Source organism: Numenius arquata, chromosome 14, assembly GCF_964106895.1.
Source record: "Numenius arquata chromosome 14, bNumArq3.hap1.1, whole genome shotgun sequence".
Lineage (NCBI taxonomy): Eukaryota > Metazoa > Chordata > Aves > Charadriiformes > Scolopacidae > Numenius > Numenius arquata.
In genome coordinates this window covers 18,284,724-18,301,678 of record NC_133589.1, presented here as the reverse complement: position 1 = coordinate 18,301,678, position 16,955 = coordinate 18,284,724, and the positions used below count along the sequence as shown (strand labels likewise).

The following is a 16,955-nucleotide window of genomic DNA, read 5'->3' as shown; positions in this document are numbered from 1 at the left end:
GTGGGACACTGCTGTTTCAGCACACAGCCAGGTGCTCCTTGCTTCTGACATAATCTGCACACTGCCCTTTCTGTCTTATTTCTCCTAAAAGCCTCTAAACTAAGTGGTCAAAGTCACTGGTCTCAGAGAAGAAGTGCCACCACTGACAGCCTCAGCCCTGCCCAGAGAGGTGCCCTCACAACTGCCTGGCCAGAAGCACGTGCCTGGCACTGGGGCTGATGGACACCCTCCCAGCGAATACTCAGCATGGTGGAGGAGGGATTTCTCCCCATGCAGTCTGGCCCAGGAGGCTGCATCTCCATCCCATGGCTGGCCAGGGCCCACCCTGCTTTGGAGGGGCAGAGCTGGGCTGGTCTTGTGCGGCAAGGGCTTAGCCCAGGACCAAACCCCATGGCAGGCAATAATGCAAACCCAGATTGACCATCCTTGCTTCAAAGGGTTATGTGAGGTTAAGACAAACAGCTCCTGTGGACACTGTCCCTGGGCAGGCAGATGTTTCAGATGCTGGCTGTCCACCACTTGCTTTCTATTTGCATGCGACTAAAATCTGATTGATGCTTCAGGCCCCCAAAGAGGGACCAGGGGCTGTGGTACCCTCCCTGCTGCGGTGACCAGCATGGTGGTGCACAGCTCCTTTTCCCCCCTCCTCCCCAGAACTTGGCACCTGCCTGTACCTCTGGCAATGGGATGTTGACCAGGGTCATCAGCTCCTTGATGGCCACTTGGAGCTCCTGAAACAAGTGATTCTGGGAGGTCTCTGCCTCTGGCTCCACAGGAACAGGCTCCTCCATGCTGGCCATCTTCTGCAGCCATTCCCACTCCTCCCTGGAGAAGGGCAGAGACAGACTCGTGCTACTCGGGGTGGACCTGAATGTGCAATCACTACGAGAGCTGTGTTTGCTCAGCTGTTCCCCCTGAGATGGTGCAGCACCCCAGGGGATGTGGGAGCTGTAGAGGCAGAGGGGTTTGCCCCAGCTCCAGGCTGCATGGCAAACAGTGGGACTGAGAGGGAATATCATGCTGCTGCCAGAAGCCTGAGCACAGAAGAGCAGCCATGAAGGTGCATTCAGGCTGGATGGGACAGAGGAACATGGGGTGTCCAGATGAGCTGCCCTGCAAGGCCCACCTGGAGATGTTGGGATTGGAGCGAATCTTGACATGGCAGAGGATGTTGGGGAGCCGCTCGGGCACCAGCACTCGGATCTGATCCACGGCGCTGCAGAGCTTCAAGTAGCCCAGGTAGAGGCCTGGGGAGAGGGCATGGCTGCTCCGCTGGTGGTAAGCCAGCTTGTCCTGAGGAGAAAGGCACTGCTGGATTGGGCAAGCCCTCGCAGCGGGGCTTTCTCCTGCCCTCCCGTTGGGTGCCACGGCACAGCCAGCCCAGCTGGCAGAAGGGAAGCGGCAGAGCAGGTACAATCCAATGCTGCCCGGATGAAGCTGGCACTGGCCTGATGCCTCCCCTCAAAGCAACAGGGATTTTGCAGGCTGGCTGGGCTCTGCTCCCCCTCTGCCTGCGGCCAGGACCAAACACTTGGTAGACCGGGCTCTGTCATGACCATTCCAGCCCGAGGAGGAGCAGGGAGCGCTGGTGGTCCTGTGATGGAGCCCCTGTAATCCCCTTCCCCAATGGCACCAGCGCAGCACCTGGACGGAGATCAGCAGCGTGTCCAGAGCAGTGGGCTCCTCTGGGGAGGACACGGACTTGCGGCTGGTCTGCAGTTTGCAGATGGGAACCCAGCGGACGCTCTCAAAGGTCTGGTTGGTCTTCACCTCCTTCAGGGTGACAATGAGGATGTTGCCCTGTTTGTCTTTGACAGGCTCGAAGAAGACCTGCCCCAGGTCGTGGATGCCCAGCAGCCCCTGTGTGACCAGAGGGGAGGACAGGAGAAAGCAGCGGGTCAGGGGACACAGTCAAGGGTCAAGCGGGTCAAGGCACAGTGCTCTGGGACATGGCTGGGGGTCTTCCTTCTGCCAGCTGGGAACCAGCCTGCCCAGCAAAGTACCCACTGACATCCCCCAGCCCCTCTGTATGAGATTGCCACAAAGCCTGACACCCCACTGCCCCACAACTGGGGTCCTGCCAGGGAGGACAAGGCAGGCGCACCTGGTTCTGCTGCTGACCAAGCTGCAGGCAGGACTGGCAAGAGCCTGGGGTTTTCCTGGGCATGGCACATCCCTGTGCTGCTCCCAAGGGAGCTCAGCTCCCCAAAAAGCACTCGCTCTCCCCCCATGCCCACCCTCACCTGCATTTGTGAGATAGCCAGCAGCATCTTGAAGCGCGTCTGCAGGATGCAGGAGCAGGATGACTGGGAGACGGTGACACACTGCCGCAGCCACAGGATCTCATCCCACATGCATGACACCTGCAGCACGCCAAAGGGCCATCTGTCAGCACCGGCCACCGCTGCCTGCAGCTGGTTTACACAACAGTGTTTTGGGGAAATCCATTTCCCTTTCTGTTTGAGCTGGATTGGGAATGTGCACGGGCTCGTATCGCCTCTCAGCAGGGGTGCGATTTCCTATGCCACAGGCACCCTGAGATGCCTCCAGAGCCTGTAACTGAGGGAAGGACCATGCCGTGTCCACTCAGATATCTGTCTTCATCTAGGACTGAGACCTTCCTAAGTTTGAGTAGAATCATAGAATGGTCCAGGTTGAAAGGGACCTTTAAGACCACTGAGTCCAACCATCAACCCAACACTGCCAAAACCACCACTAACCCTCGTCCCTCAGCACCACGTCTACCTGGCTTTTAAATACCTCCAGGGATGGCAATTCCACCACTTCCCTGGGCAGCCTATTCCAACATTTGAAAACCCTTTTGTTGAAGAAATTTTTTCTAATATTCATCCTAAACCTTCCCTGGCACAACTTGAGGCCATTTTGTCTTGTCCTATGGAAGATACCCAAGAGAAGGAGAGAGAAGACAGCCTTCTCCCTCAGTAGATAAGAACCATCCAGCAAAAGGTATTGTCCCTGAGCTGCCCACCTGTCATTACTGGCAGTAGTGCACCAGGCAGCAGCACCTTGCACGTCCTGCTCTGTATGACAGAGACAGAGCTGCCGCGGCATGATGCTGCGGTGAAGCAGTTAAACAGTTGAGAAGATGTTGGCATCCCTGTGAGGCAGCGCCCACCCATCACAGCACGCGGTCTGCACAGCACGGCGCCGGCCCATCACCCACCCTTTGGGCTTCCAGGACTGGGACGGAAGCACCATTTCCTGGTGGTTTGTCGGTCCATGTCGAACCCCGGTGAGCAGCAAGCCTGTGGGCTACCTGTGCTGCCAAGCCTCAGTGCCCAGGGTGGAGGGAAGCTGCCAGCCCAAGGCAGCAGTGGTGGATGATGCCCATTTGGCTCAGCCCAGCACTCCCGGGGCTGCGACCTGCTCTTGGCATCACTCTGTCCCATGGAGTGTATGATGGCAGCGGCACAGTGAGGTCATGCTGGGAAGTCCAGGAACTGCCAGATGTTGTGTCATCTGGTGCGAGCAGCTGGACTGGCTATGTTCCCTTTGTGCACATGGGTGCTGCTCCCAGCCCGAGACCCAGCCAGCCCCGGCGAGACCCCTGCAGCACCTGACTACTGCTGCCTGCATGGGCAGCACCAGGAAAGGTGCTGCAATGAAGGTGCTCTGCAGACCGTGGTGGCCATCATCTCAGCAGCAGCCAGGCTGGTGGCCAGGCAGACAGAGGTGTTTCAGGAGACACACTGCTGCCATGCCCCAGCGCACAGCACAAGGTCCCTGGGCTACCCACCTTGGTGAACCAGAGAAAATCCTGCATGAGCAGGCAGGAGTAGGTGTCATCAATCTCCACCACAGGGATCTGGTCTTCATGGGTCACCAGGATGTTGTCATCCTTGTAGAAGATGGCTGTCAGGTAGAGGCCCCTGCATGGGAGGGAAGGCAGACTTTAGTGTCATCCCTGGCTGCCAGTTTCATTTCCCAAAAGGTTGCTCTCCCAAGGGCAGATGAGATGGCTTGCCCCAGGTCTCAGCTCCTCTCCAACTGCCCGTGGCAGAAGATGCACAGAGCCAGTACAGGAGGAACCCAACGCTGCCAGCAAGGCCAGCCTGGCCAATGCCACAGCTGATGCCCCTGCCAGCACAAGGGAGGGCAATAGGGCCAGGCCTGTGCAGGAGACACGCTGGGGTGTCTGGAGGCCAATCATGAAGGTGAGAGGGTGGTGGGGTCTAGAGGAAGGTGGGGTGTTGGGTGATGCTTGGAGATGGTGCAGATATCTGGGTATGGGGGAAGCTTAGCCAGTCCAAATGAAACACCAAGTAGAACCATTTGATTTCTGGGCAATGGGACTAATCTCCACTGACACCACCAGCTTGCTCTAGGCAAGGACCCACCTCTGAGGACGCCCCAGCCCCGGGCTTGGGGACGCAGCTCCCGGCCGTACCAGGACGGGCAGCCTTATGTCCCTGCTGGGAAACGGGCTCTCCACCACCCCCGCGCACCAGCCTCTCACCGCTTCAGCGTCTTGAGAAACTTGCTGCCGGGGTGGAAGAGGTGCTTGAGGCTCTTGGAGACCGAATGCTTCCTGCTCTGGGGCTGGTTCTTGCAGGGCTCTGGGGAGCAGAGAGCAGAGGCTGCTGCATCAGGAGACAAAGGGCTGCACCAGCAGCTCATGGCATGGCATTGCCAACCTGGTGAGAAGGCTCTGCCAAGGTCTGCCTGAGCTGTCTCCCTGCTATGCTCATCCATGGGGCAGACCTACTCCTGGAACCCCCCCAGCCTATGCCACAACCCTGGGGGGCCGACGGGATCCCTCACCCCAGCCTCCCTGTACTGCTGTGCCATGCACTCACCGTGGCAAACGCAATGCTGGTGGACGGTCTTCACCTGGCCCAGCAGATGGTCCAGAGCTTCAGCTTGTCCCCTTCGCCGAGGAGCCCTGCCATCGTACTCCCGCCAGTCTGTCAGGGAGAGACCAGCATCACCCCCAGCACCTACCCGTCAGCCTGGGAGAAACAGGACTTCCCGTCCCCTCCTCTACACGGCAGGTTGCCTCCTGGCACCCCCTTATGTGTCCCACAGGCATGGCATGGCATGGCAGCAGACATGGGTGCTGGGCTCCTCTGGTTGGGCTGGGCTCTGGGAGATCCCCGGTTTTGTGGCCCTCTTTCCAGGAGCACCCCAGCTCTGCACAGCACCCCATAGCCACCAGCCACCATGCAGCATGGTAGAGGGGAAGAACAAGGTCCCGTCTGTCGCTGCCGCACTTCACTGGCCTTAAAAAATAAAATTCTTTCCAGTGTGTTCCTCCAGGTCTTACCCAGAGCTGCAGCTTTCTTCATGTGAGTGCTGAGAGCTGGGCTCCCCTCAGCAAATACATAAATAAGCTCTTCTGCCATCTCCACCCGTTGTGAGACAGCAGCAGGACCAGGAGTGGGACTGGGGACCTGGCGGCGCTTCTACGTTAGCTTTACATTAATTGCTTTAAACAACCCTGTGTCCTGCCTGCTGCTGTTTTCCATGGAAAGTTCAGCTCTGTTAACTTTGGCTGGGGCTCACCACTATTTTTAGGAGCTTTAAAAACACCCAGGGAGGTGCCTGATTATATTCTGCTGGGCAAGGGAGGGATCTTTACTGAAGGGAGAAATATTAATGGAGATAAAAATAAATAAGACCCACTCATGTCCGATTTGCTTCAGCCGCACTTTGTGTTGATGCTGCTAGATCTTGGTCACAGGGAATGTGACCTGTGCAGGGTTGCAAAGGGGCTTTAAAGTGGGTGCAAATATGACCAACACCCGCTGCCAGCCCAGGGTAAAGCCAGGGCAATGCAGCACAGGCGCAGACTCGCTCTACGCCTTCATATACATGCAAATGTATTTTTGCATCTTTCCAACCAGTGCTATACAGCACCTGTGTATCTGCAGTCAGAGCTACGCAGGGCATCTGGGCCCATCTCCTCGGGCCATTCGTGGTGCATCCACTGCTCACACGCAGCATCCCTGGTCCCTCGCTGCCTGCAAGCGCAGTGGCAGGGACGCATCCCACTGCCCTGCTGCTGCTCGTCACGACAGGCTCAGTCTCCCTGGGGCACATGGGGCCGCTCCTCACACAGCCCCTGGTATGGATCCCATGGGACCACTGTGCATGGCCGCAGCCAGACCCAGCTGGGGACTGGTGCCAGGGGGCAGTGGCCACCTCGGAGCCCGCTCAGCCCTGAACTTCACCCTTTGGGGCTGCTCCTTCCAGTTCAGCCCTCCTGGCCTGTCTCCCCCAGCACCCTGGGGGGGATGCCTTGAGTGACATTGCGGGGCTTCTCCCCGCCGCTTGCCCTGGTGCCAGTGTGGGGAGGCGAGTGCTGACAACCCAGAGCTGGACTCTGGTGGGGCTCGTGACCCCCATCCCAGCTCGATGCCAGGGAATGCCGGTCCCTGGAGCTGGGGCATGTGGTGGCACAGGGAGGGCTTCAGGCCCACTGCCACCTAGGACCAGGATGGCTCTGAGCCCTGGGGGGGCACCTCCAGGGGCTGAGCTGGGGCATCTCACCATGTCACCCCTCAGCATGTGCCAATGGTGGTCTTACAGAAGCTTGGCTGCTTTCGGGCAGATGTCATTGAGGGGTTACGGAGTGACCCCTCCCAAAAGCTGCCCTGCGCTAAATTACAAACCTCTGCTAAAACACCCAGGGGTGTTTTCCTTCCTTCAGAGGAGATGGCTGCATTACTTTCCTTTTAACTAAGAAAGCAAAACATCCTCTCTCCTAATTCCTCCTTAGGATGAGCTGATCCAGGTGTCTGTTTTAATGGCTCAGCCTTTACCAGGCAACAAGGAGAATTTCAGGTTGAAAAATTAGGATTTAGCAAAGCTCCTGTTGGCCGGAGGCAGCCTCCCTGCCTGGCCTGAGACCCCAAATGCTGCCTCTGCTCTTGGGTCCACCAGACCCCATCCCAGCAGGGAAGACCCCCGGAGAGGGACCCCCAGACAGCACAGGGAGCTGCTGCCTCCCCCCATTCATCCCACAGCTGGTGCCGGCTCCTGTGGGTGTTCCCAGTGGTACTTACTGGAAGGGATGGCGAAAGGGGGTACGGAGGCTTGCGGGGGACCCCAGCCCTTCATGTTGTAGGCAGACACTTGGACGTAGTAAGCTGTGCCCTGTGAGGAGGGAAGCCATGCTCAGCACCTCTCCTGGCTCAGTTTGAGAGTTAAGATCCCCCACCCACCCAGCCCAGTATACCAGCACACCACGAGCAGTACTAAACTGGGGGCCTGCAGCCTGGGTCAGTGGCTCTGACCTCCCCCAGCTGTACAAAGCTCTTGTTATCAGACACTAGAGAATCCCCACAGCATGGGTGGGTGTTTTTGAGGAGAGGCAGAGGAAAGGGGACATTGTGAATGCCCTTTGCCAGGAGATGCTCCAGCCCCAAAGACATGGGGCTTCCGCAGCCTGGAGAGTGGGGATGTTGCCTTCCCGCTGGGACGCACAAGGATCAGCCCCTGGAGACAGGGAGCTGGCCCAATGCTGTCAAGGGCTTGTGGCACGGCAACAGTGATTAAAGGCCTCTGATTAAAGCCCACTCAAGCTGCCAGATGTTGCAAGGCCTCCAGGCACTCATGAAGATGGACAGGAGCCTGTGAGGCAGCTCTGAAAGCATGATTGATGGGCTCAGGCCAGCCCCTTGCAGCGGTGTTGCTCCAGGCTCTGCTCGAGCCCTGCCCTGCTGTGGACCAGGGCAGCTCTTTTGCCCTGACAGCAGCTCTGGAGCTCTGACACCACTGCCTGGGCTAAGCCCTTCTAGCCATATCGAGGTCTTTCCCTGCTCCTTGAGCCAGTGGTCCCTGCCTGCTTGCCTGCCTCGGAGCTTCTGGGCTTCACGTCCCTGGTAAGAGTGACCCCATCCATCCCAGCATCTCTCCGTGTTCCTAACCCAAGCTCCATCCTGTCACAGTTCCCATCCTGCCCTGTCTTCCCCCCCGCCAGTCCAATGCATGCTGGGGACAGGATGGCAGTCCCCGGGGAGGGGACAGCTGACAGGCAGTGCCACGCTTCCCTGTGGTTCTCAGGAAGATAAAACAGTGGGGAGCCCCAGCCCCAACCAGCCCACGACCTTGCTGAGCTCCTGGAGGTGGAGAGACAGGGCTGGTCCCCAGCCCTCTCCAGTGAGCGATGGGGCTGGTGTGGGGGCTTGGTTTGTGCAGGTGGCAGAGGAACGAGCCACTGATTTATTGCCCAGGAGGAGCATGGGTGGAGACGGGAGTGGGGTGGGGGACAGAGGATAAATCAGGCACTTGGTGAATGGACCCGTTCTGCCCTTCACTCTAGTGTCCCCAGGCATCCTGTGCAGGGGTTGGCCACATCACCAGGGTGACGTGTCCATGCAGGGACAGACAGATGCCTCTCCCGGCTCCATGCTCTTAGCTCTGCCCACAGGCTGTGCTGAACACTACCGTGGCACAACCCTACTCCTCCTGCTCGAGATGATCATAGAATCATAGAATGGTTAGAGTTGGAAGGGACCTTAAAGATCGAGTTCCAACCCCCCTGCCCTGGGCAGGGACACCTCCACTAGAGCAGGCTGCTCAAAGCCCCATCCAGCCTGGCCTTAAACACTTCCAGGGATGGGGCATCCACAACTTCCCTGGGCAACCTGTTCCAGTGCTTCACCACCCTCACAGTGAAGAATTTCCTCCTAATATCTAATCTAAATCTCCCCTCTTCCAATTTAAAACCATTACCCCTTGTCCTGTCACTACATCTCCTGACAGGAGTCAGGAGATGTAGTCCCTCTCCAGCTCTCCTGTAGGCTCCCTTCAGATATTGGAAGGCTGCTATGAGGTCTCCCCGGAGCCTTCTCTTCTCCAGGCTGAAGCCCCATCCCCTCCTGCATTGGCTGCAGGGAATGACCCCATGGGCTGCACCGTGGCCAGCAGCTTTTCCTGGCCATGGGCTGTCCCCCTGCAGCCCGGACCCCCGTGGGGCACCCTAAGACCTCACCGACACCAGCCCCCGGATGGTGAAATGCAGATTCTTCAGCTTGTCAATGACGGCTTCCCCCATCAGCGGTGAGAAGGTTGGGGAGCAGCTCCACTCCACTGAAAGGAGAGAGACCCCAAGTTGCCACGTGGCCCTGGAGCGGGGACAGGCTACCAGGGCCAGCTGCAGCGTGTCAGGGCCAGCAGCTGCAGAGGGACCGTGGGCAGCACCAGAGGGAAGGCAGGGGAGAGGGGGAGCCACAACGGGGGGGACAGCATGGGGAGCTGCGGTCCTCCTCACCCAACCGTGTCAGACAGGGCCAGAACCCTCAGGCGATGGGTCAGGAGCTGGGAATGGAGGAAATTCTCCCAGAAGCCAAAAAGTCTGGTTTAAATGGGTGAGGGGCGCAGGAGTGACAGGATGGCAAAGCCCTACTGCTTGTGGGGAGCACACAAATGGCACTCTGAGTTTTGCCTTGGAGCAGGAGGCTGGTTTGATGTGGCTCGGACTGTTTGGGTGGCAGCTGGGTGGCATCACAGTGTGAAGCCCTGGCACAAAGGTGGCTTGGCAGGGACTCAGCAGTACTGCCCATGCCCCTGGCACCCTGGAATGGCACACACAGGGTGACCGCTCCAGCACGTCCCCCTGGCACACCTGACGTGCTTGCCATGGCTGCGTGTCCCCCTGCACTGCTGTAGGGTCTCCGGTCATTACCTTTGTACTTAGTGACGATGGCTGAGTTAACACTCAGGGGCTCCCAGAAGGTCACCTGCACCGAGGAGCTGCTGGCCACAGAGAGGTGGACGTTGGTGGGGGCATCTGGCACTCCTGGAAACAGAGAGCACAGGGACCACTACAGCGAGGATGGTCACTCTGAACCCCTCAGTGTCGCTCCTGGGCCTCCACCTGCACCCAGGGACATGTTCCTGGAGCGCTCACCCCCTCCATGCACCCATACAGTGAGCCCTGGCTACAGGGTATGGGGATGGGTGCTGGTGCTGCCCCATGCCTGGACCACGCACAGCTCTGCTCCTTCCCCAAGTGCAGGGGCTGCCCCCCAGACCCCCAAGCCCTCCTGCGGGCACTCACGGGCATGCTCAAACCCTGCCTTCATGCGCTTGTAAAGCCGGTATCGCCACTCCCAGGCCTTGAGCTGCTTCTCCTTCTCGGAGCAGTCAGCGTTGGGCGCCTCGTTCACCACCTGCGCTGTCAGCTCGTTGACACGCTGCTCCGCTTCCCGCACCAGCGTGGAGAGGTGCAGCGAGCGGCTCTCCAGGCTCACAACTGTGAGGAGGTGGACATGTCCATGGGTCCCGGGAGGGGAGCCAGAAGGAGTGAAGAGAAGGTGGTTAGGGCAAGTCCAGGCTCTGCTGACACCAAGTCCCCACCCCGAGACCCCATCCTCCCCTCTGTGTCCTGCTCCCACGTTCCATTTGAGTGCATGGCTCCACTTGAGCCCCGGCTACAGCCTGCACCAGTTTCCCAGAGCCCAGTGACCACTCCTCACCCGGACCCCACTGCCTGGGGTGGCCCGCTCCACCAGGCTGGAGACCCAGGTGATGGGCACGGCATGGCTTCCCCATACCAACTCACAGTGCGGGCTCTCCTTTGCTCCTGCCTGCAGCAGGGCCCTGGCGATGGGAGTGTTGTTGGTCATGATGGCGATGTCCAGGGGCAGCAGCCCCTCACTGTTGGGGGTGTTGAGGTCCAGCTCCTCAGGGCTGTACTGCTTCAGCAGCTCCTGGACCCTGTCTAGGTCCTGCAGCTCCACAGCCTCGAAGAGGGCAGCATTGCTCTGGAACTGGGTGGGAGGAGAAATGCAAGTCAGTTGAGCACAGGGCACCCTCCTCCACCCAAGCCCTTCACCATCACCCCACAAACCCGAATGGGGAGGGGCTGCCCTGGTCCCAGGAGCTCAGGAGCATCAGCTCTTTGCAGACACAATTGAGCAAATGGGTGATGCTGAGCAAACACCTGGACCAGCTCCAGCTGAACCTCCTCCAGGGCAGCTTCACTTAATACACTCTTGGGCTTCCATCCAGGTGACAGCATTGCCCACGCATGGACCCTCCATCCCCATCTTCCCGGCCATGGCAGTGCTGGATGGAGCCAGCAGGCACTGACCAAGTTGGACTTGCGGAGCTTCTCCTTCTCGCCCCGTCCCGCCAGGCTGCCCTCGTCGAAGGATGTGTAGTTGACGCGGAATTTCCCCGACAGGTTTCGGTAGAGCCTCTTGGCTGCGTTGGGCGAGGAAGGGCCCGGTGGCTTCCTGGCCTGCGCCAGCTGCAGGTCCCGCATCTGCTGTGTCATTTTAGGGGAGGATGACCTAGGAGAGGGCAAGAAGGTGTGGGGAAAGAAGGCACATGAGGATGTGCCAGAAAGGCACCGGGGCATGACCCAGGAGAGCCAAAGCTGTGCCGGGGCAGCACCGATGTGATCGGCTGCAAGGTGGATACTGGTGCCAGCAATGCCCTCATCCATCTGTTATCTGCCTTCCCATCACTGCTGCTGGCCCTGCAGGGGTCCTGAGGGGCTCGTATGAATGCTGCGGGTGAGACATTTTCTTCCAGGTCCACAATGCCCTCAAGCTGGGATGCCCCAAGCAACCTCATGCAGCTCAGCTCTGCAACCAGTCCCCATCCATCACACTGGGGAAACCTCTCCTTACTCCCAGTCTCTGCCAACCAGCTCCTACAGAGATTGGTTGCCCCATCCAGGGCTGCCCAGACACCCTCGGCAGTGGGCTGTGCGGGGACTGAAAGCCCCCCAGCCCCATGCTCGGTGAGTGCTGCCCACCATGCAGTTGGCTTGAGATGGCCTCGTGCACCCTCTCCACATCCATCTTTCTAGCAGGAACCTATCTCCTGCACTTACCACCATCCCTCAGCCCCTTGGTACGTTACTTTCCCCAAGGTCTTTATTCCAGCAAAGAGCACCCTCTGAAAGCGAAACAAGAGCAAGGAATGGACAAAAGGCCATTTCTCACAGCACCAAGACAATGCCAGGTCCCGATGGGGACCAGTGACCCCCAGTCTCCTGCTCACCAGCAGATCCAGGCTCCAAAGCTGCTCCTCACCTTCTCCATCCACATTGATTAAGCTACAAAATCTTTTCTCCACTCTGATTTTGACGTCTACGTTAAATAACCATGATAAATATGTACAAGTCACTGGGAAAGCTGGCATCTTTCCTTGGCTTTGCAGAGGGGGAGCTGCCCCTCACCCTGCAGCCATGACTCTCATGTCTCCACCAAGACCTCATCCCCACCAGCAAAGTCCCCGGTTTCAGTGCGAGCGTGGCCTCGCTGCTGCGTAGGGCTTTTGCCCATGAGTCATCCCTTACAGCTCCGAGGGTTTTCACTGGCGTCAAACATCTGATCCCCTTCTTGCCGAAGCCCGTGGCACAGTGCCCAGACAAGGAGCATCGGGTCTAAAGAGCATTTAGCAAAGTGACGCTTAATACAGTTTCTCTCAGTTTTGACCTCATAGCCCTGCGTATAAGGTCAGATATTTAGGAGCAAGGTCTTCCCCATATCACTTTATGGGTTAAATATCAAGCAAGGGGTAAGCATGACAAAAAGCATGACAGTTGTCTAGAAGGTCATGCCAAAATGCTACTGCGAAGCTGTGCCTGCGATGATGATGTTTACAAAGCCATCATCAGGAGGGAGGATATTAATAACAACCTCACTACGTGCTCTTCATCCTCCCCATTTCAGATTAGGCACAGTGGGCTGCAGAAGCCCTTTAATGATTTTACCTTTTATTACTGTGATATTTAAAAGCGGAAAATGGTGGGGAGGTTGGCTCCTGCCAATCACTCATCTCACTGGCTTCAGCCCACGGATTTAGAGGTCTCCAGTGTGGCCCAAGCCGTGGTATCAGGTTGCTGCCCTGGATTCCTCCAGGCATGGGCGTTAGCTGAACATAGGGCTTCAGTGACTGAACAGACAGCGAACACCAACCACAGGAGCTTTAGGTAGCAAGACACCCCTAAGCAACCGTGTGGAGGTGGGTGAGATCTGTGCAGTAGGATCCTGCTGGTTCTGGTGGGGAGAAAGGGGAGTGGCTCTCCACCAGGAGAGCATCACCCCGTGAGGAGAGACCTGCATGATGCAGGGAAGTGCTGGAGAACTAGCCCTGGGCTCACTGGGACCTACCTATGGCCATGCCAGCCTGAGCACATCTTGTTTCATCATGGACATGGAGCAGCTCCTGGCACAGCCACTGCTGAAGGCTCCTCATGCCAAGGGGCTCCTCACATGACACATACAAGCCTCTACAGACAGCAAATACAGGACATCAGATATCAAAGGAGAAGAAAGGTATCACGCGGTTCTGCTGTCACTGGTAGACAGAAATTCAGAGAGAAAAGCCACCCGTACCTGTGGTGACAGGGCACTCCGGCAGGAACAGGCAACCAGAAAGGCAGGTCCTGAGCTATGGACCAAGCCCGAGAAGCTAAGTGCTATCTGACATACTTAGGAAGGAGAAATAACTGACTCTTGTGTTTAAGAGCTCCCTGCTGCCCAAGCCTTCCTCTCTCCACCCCAGCTGCTGCTCGGCGGTGAAGATGGCTCTTTTAGCAGGCTCATCAGCAAGATGCCCAATTCCTCTGTGATTCCCCTTCCTCCAAGGAGGCAACAATGCTCTCCCACATCAGGAGAGGATGGAAGACCCCAAAAGTACCTCTCTGGAAGCTGGGTTAGACCCTGTTGTAACAGATCCCCGCTCCATCCATGCCTGCAGAATCAAGGTTTAAAAAAGGAGTGGTGCTTTGGAGCAAAAGCATTTTTTTCTGCCAATTAAAATATATGGCAAACGACCCAGTACAGGCAGCCTGGACAATCTGGAGGAAGTTCTCTCAGAGATGGTAGAAACAGAGGTGACACAGAGAAATTTCACACTATTTTCCCCTCATCTGATTTGCTTTTAATGAGAAGCAAAGAGACAGAAATTATTCAGAGCTCAGGAGTGAACATCTATCTATATTAAACTGGCTGCCCCAAAGATAAAAGAGTTTCCTGCCCTGTGGTTATGAGTCATCTGGACTCAGTGAAATAGTCTTGATTTATCTAGAGCTAAACTTTGCCTGAGGTGGAGCAACTAATAGCTGAAAACAACACCCACAGATGTCATGCCCTTGAGGTACCACCAGCCAACACCAGCTTGCCCCAATGGCAAAGCCCCATCCTGCAGGGAGGTGGTGGGAGGAGGTCCCACCTCCTCTGCCTTAGTCTCAGTGCAGTCCAACTAAATTTATCTCAACCACAATCAGTTCTTGTTGCTAATTATTTACCTTCCTACTTCAAACACCGCAGCAGGGGACGGGTGCTTTGCCTGTCCTCAGCTTTCTGGCTGTGTTTGCAACCATCAGGGAGGTGGTGTGGACATCAGGTCTGCAATGCCATAAATCCATGTACCAGAAACCCCATGGAAAAGGCTGAGGTTCTGCTACAGGATGCATTGAGGCTGGCCAGACCCATCTCATGAAACCAATACAATGAGAACGGCTTTTTTTAAAGGACATGAGGATGGATGTGCATAAGACAACTTCATTTTATCCCTCCTGCAATGCACGCAAGCAAATCCTCTGGGTAGTTCATAAAGTTGTGGTTTCTGCATATTCTGGGTTTTAATGTTTCCAGCGCCACAGATCTTGGCGTAGTAAACAGTGCTAATAATTGTAATTATATGATTTTAAGTGCATTTTGTTTAAGGGCGTAGCCTCTCCAAGCCTCCAGCAGAGAACCAGTCCATGTCAGACAGGGATGCCCTGTCCCGCTGACAGGAGCTCATACCCTGGGCTGGCTGGAAGGAGCCCTGTATGCCCCGCGCCCAGCAGAACCTGACTGTCCTTCCCTGGGCACCCACGGGGATGGCCCACCAGGTGCCTGCAGCACCAGACCAGGGGCACCAGGGGCTTCGTCCTCCCTGCCGCCACGCACTGTCATCGCGGGGACAGGGGCTGGAGGTATCTGGACAGGCAGGCAATGACCGTCCCGCTTGGAGGTCATGAGATGTGGCTGCTAGGAACCATGATGGCCATCCCACCCCACCTCCCACCAGTGGGAGCCCGGGCTGCGAAAGGCTCATTTGCAAGCGATGTTGCTGCTGGTGGCATTGGCCTTCCAGCCAAAACCGGAGGCTGCCCAGTCCCTGCTGCCCCCCACGCTGGCTGTGGTAAGGATTGGCTCATGGGTGGTTGCCTGCACTGGCAGCGAGGGGACAGGCTCCAGCCCGCAGCAGCAGACATGAGCTCAGCACCATGCTCCCTCCTTGGGGTCCACGTGGGTGGCTGTCACTTTGCTGCTCCCCAACGTCTGCAGCCTGAGGCATTTGAGAGAAGCCGCGGGGCTCCGTGCACAAGGAAAAGAGAGCCCAAAGGATGGAGGATGAAAGGTGTTAATGCTTTGAAAGGATGAGGCTTGGAGCGGGAAGGAGGAGAAGGACTGGGTCCTTGCAGAGCTCCTTGTAGCCTCGTGGCGCTGTGGGTGTCAGTGGCATGTCAGCACAAGCTGCCAGGGACGCTTTCCTCACCCGCGGTCCAATTCAGTCCATACAATTATCCAGTGAAGGATTACCCAGGACAGGAGAAGCCTAAAAACCAACCCAACCCAGCCAACCTCCCCCCAGACTGGGAGCTTGCACCAAGCAAGACCAACATACAGCCTGTTACCAAAGGAATCTGGGCACGATGGCTCTTTGAGCACACTCGGCCCTGGGGGTGCACAGGAAATCACACGTTATGGCCACAAACACTGGGACAATAAATACTCCACAGCAGAGACCACTTGAGCTCCTAACACCCAAAGGACCTCCTCTCTGCTCCCGGGGACACGAACCAGAAGCTCTGTGTCCTGCACGAAGAGGAGCTGCTGATGCACTCGCATTTTCCACTCTTTCTGCCTGAGCATAAGTAATTTTTCAGGACTGGGGACACAGAGACTGGATCCCAAACAGAGCACGAGTAAGAGAGCCCTTCCAAAAGAGTGGGATTTCATAACCCACCAAAAGGCACACTCAGAATGAGGACAAAACGCTGTGCTCAGCATCCCTGCAAGGCAGCAGGACTCCCAGGAGAAGCCTGCACATCAGTTACCCATCCTGAGGTGTGTGGACCTCCAAGGTATTTAAATACCATGCGGTGACCTGGCCATGCAAAGATGGAGCAAAACACTCCCGATCCGTGGAAACATCTGCGTGCCTGGAAAATGCACTTGCTTATTGAAACCTGGGTCCAGGGAAAGGCACCAAACCAGATCCAGGGCTTTGTTTGTTTGTTTCCTACAGATTTTCTCTTTTTTCCCCACTTGGCAAACCCACTGGGTTTTGTTTTGAATGGAGCCGCAACGAGCATGCCTCTTTTGTTTAGCAATAACAACTAACTTATATAGATCCCGCTCCTGCCAGGACATTTTTGTTTGAGCTCCAGAAGCCCAGCGCTATTAGCCCAATGCTCGGAGGAGCTCAGCGCGGTGCGAGGCCAGGAGCTGCTGCAGAGCACCCGGGTCGGTGCAGTCTCCTGAGCATCAGGCACCAGTTTACTCCGCTGTCTCCACAGTAGGCACCCCGCAGTGCATGTAGGTGTTTCTTGAGGACCTTGTGACCCAAGGCAGCACCATGGCACAGCGCTGGATTAGAAAGCTGACTCCCAGCAGCTTGGTACCCAAAGAAGCTGGAGGAGAAAAGCACATCCTGGGCGAGATCTGGAACGTCCCACCAGTGTTCAGCGCCCTGCACCTCTGCAGGGGAAGAAGTGGAGGATTCCCCGGCAGGAGCAGGAGGGTACTGCATCATGCCTTGCCGGCCAGGCTGTTCCCTGAATCTGGAGGCTTTTGCATCCCTTGGGGAACGCTTGTGCTGGGAGTGCAGCAGCTGCAGTGTGCAGGGATTTCGGGACCAGCTCAGCCGCTGTGGGGGCCGTGGCAGTGGGGAACACGCGATGTCCCACATCACGGGCTGGCTGGTGAGTTGCTGGTGTCTTCTTGAGGCACAGCCATGTCCCCTGGTGCAGCACA

General features: G+C 57.1%; 1 protein-coding gene across 1 annotated transcript in view; it reads right to left on the bottom strand.

Annotated features, from left to right (window-relative positions):
- LOC141471832 (ankyrin repeat and fibronectin type-III domain-containing protein 1-like) overlaps positions 1 to 16,955 on the bottom strand; it is a 204,033-nt gene that overhangs the window by 5,612 nt on the left and 181,466 nt on the right. The window contains exons 6-18 of the mRNA XM_074158551.1: positions 11,060 to 11,261; positions 10,529 to 10,736; positions 10,025 to 10,219; positions 9,650 to 9,763; positions 8,957 to 9,054; positions 7,026 to 7,116; positions 4,818 to 4,925; positions 4,478 to 4,577; positions 3,758 to 3,890; positions 2,244 to 2,363; positions 1,645 to 1,860; positions 1,127 to 1,293; positions 675 to 825 (exon numbers count right to left, since the gene is read on the bottom strand). Of these exons, the coding sequence (XP_074014652.1) occupies positions 675 to 825; positions 1,127 to 1,293; positions 1,645 to 1,860; positions 2,244 to 2,363; positions 3,758 to 3,890; positions 4,478 to 4,577; positions 4,818 to 4,925; positions 7,026 to 7,116; positions 8,957 to 9,054; positions 9,650 to 9,763; positions 10,025 to 10,219; positions 10,529 to 10,736; positions 11,060 to 11,261 (1,903 nt within the window). The remainder of the gene's footprint in view (positions 1 to 674; positions 826 to 1,126; positions 1,294 to 1,644; positions 1,861 to 2,243; positions 2,364 to 3,757; positions 3,891 to 4,477; positions 4,578 to 4,817; positions 4,926 to 7,025; positions 7,117 to 8,956; positions 9,055 to 9,649; positions 9,764 to 10,024; positions 10,220 to 10,528; positions 10,737 to 11,059; positions 11,262 to 16,955) is intronic.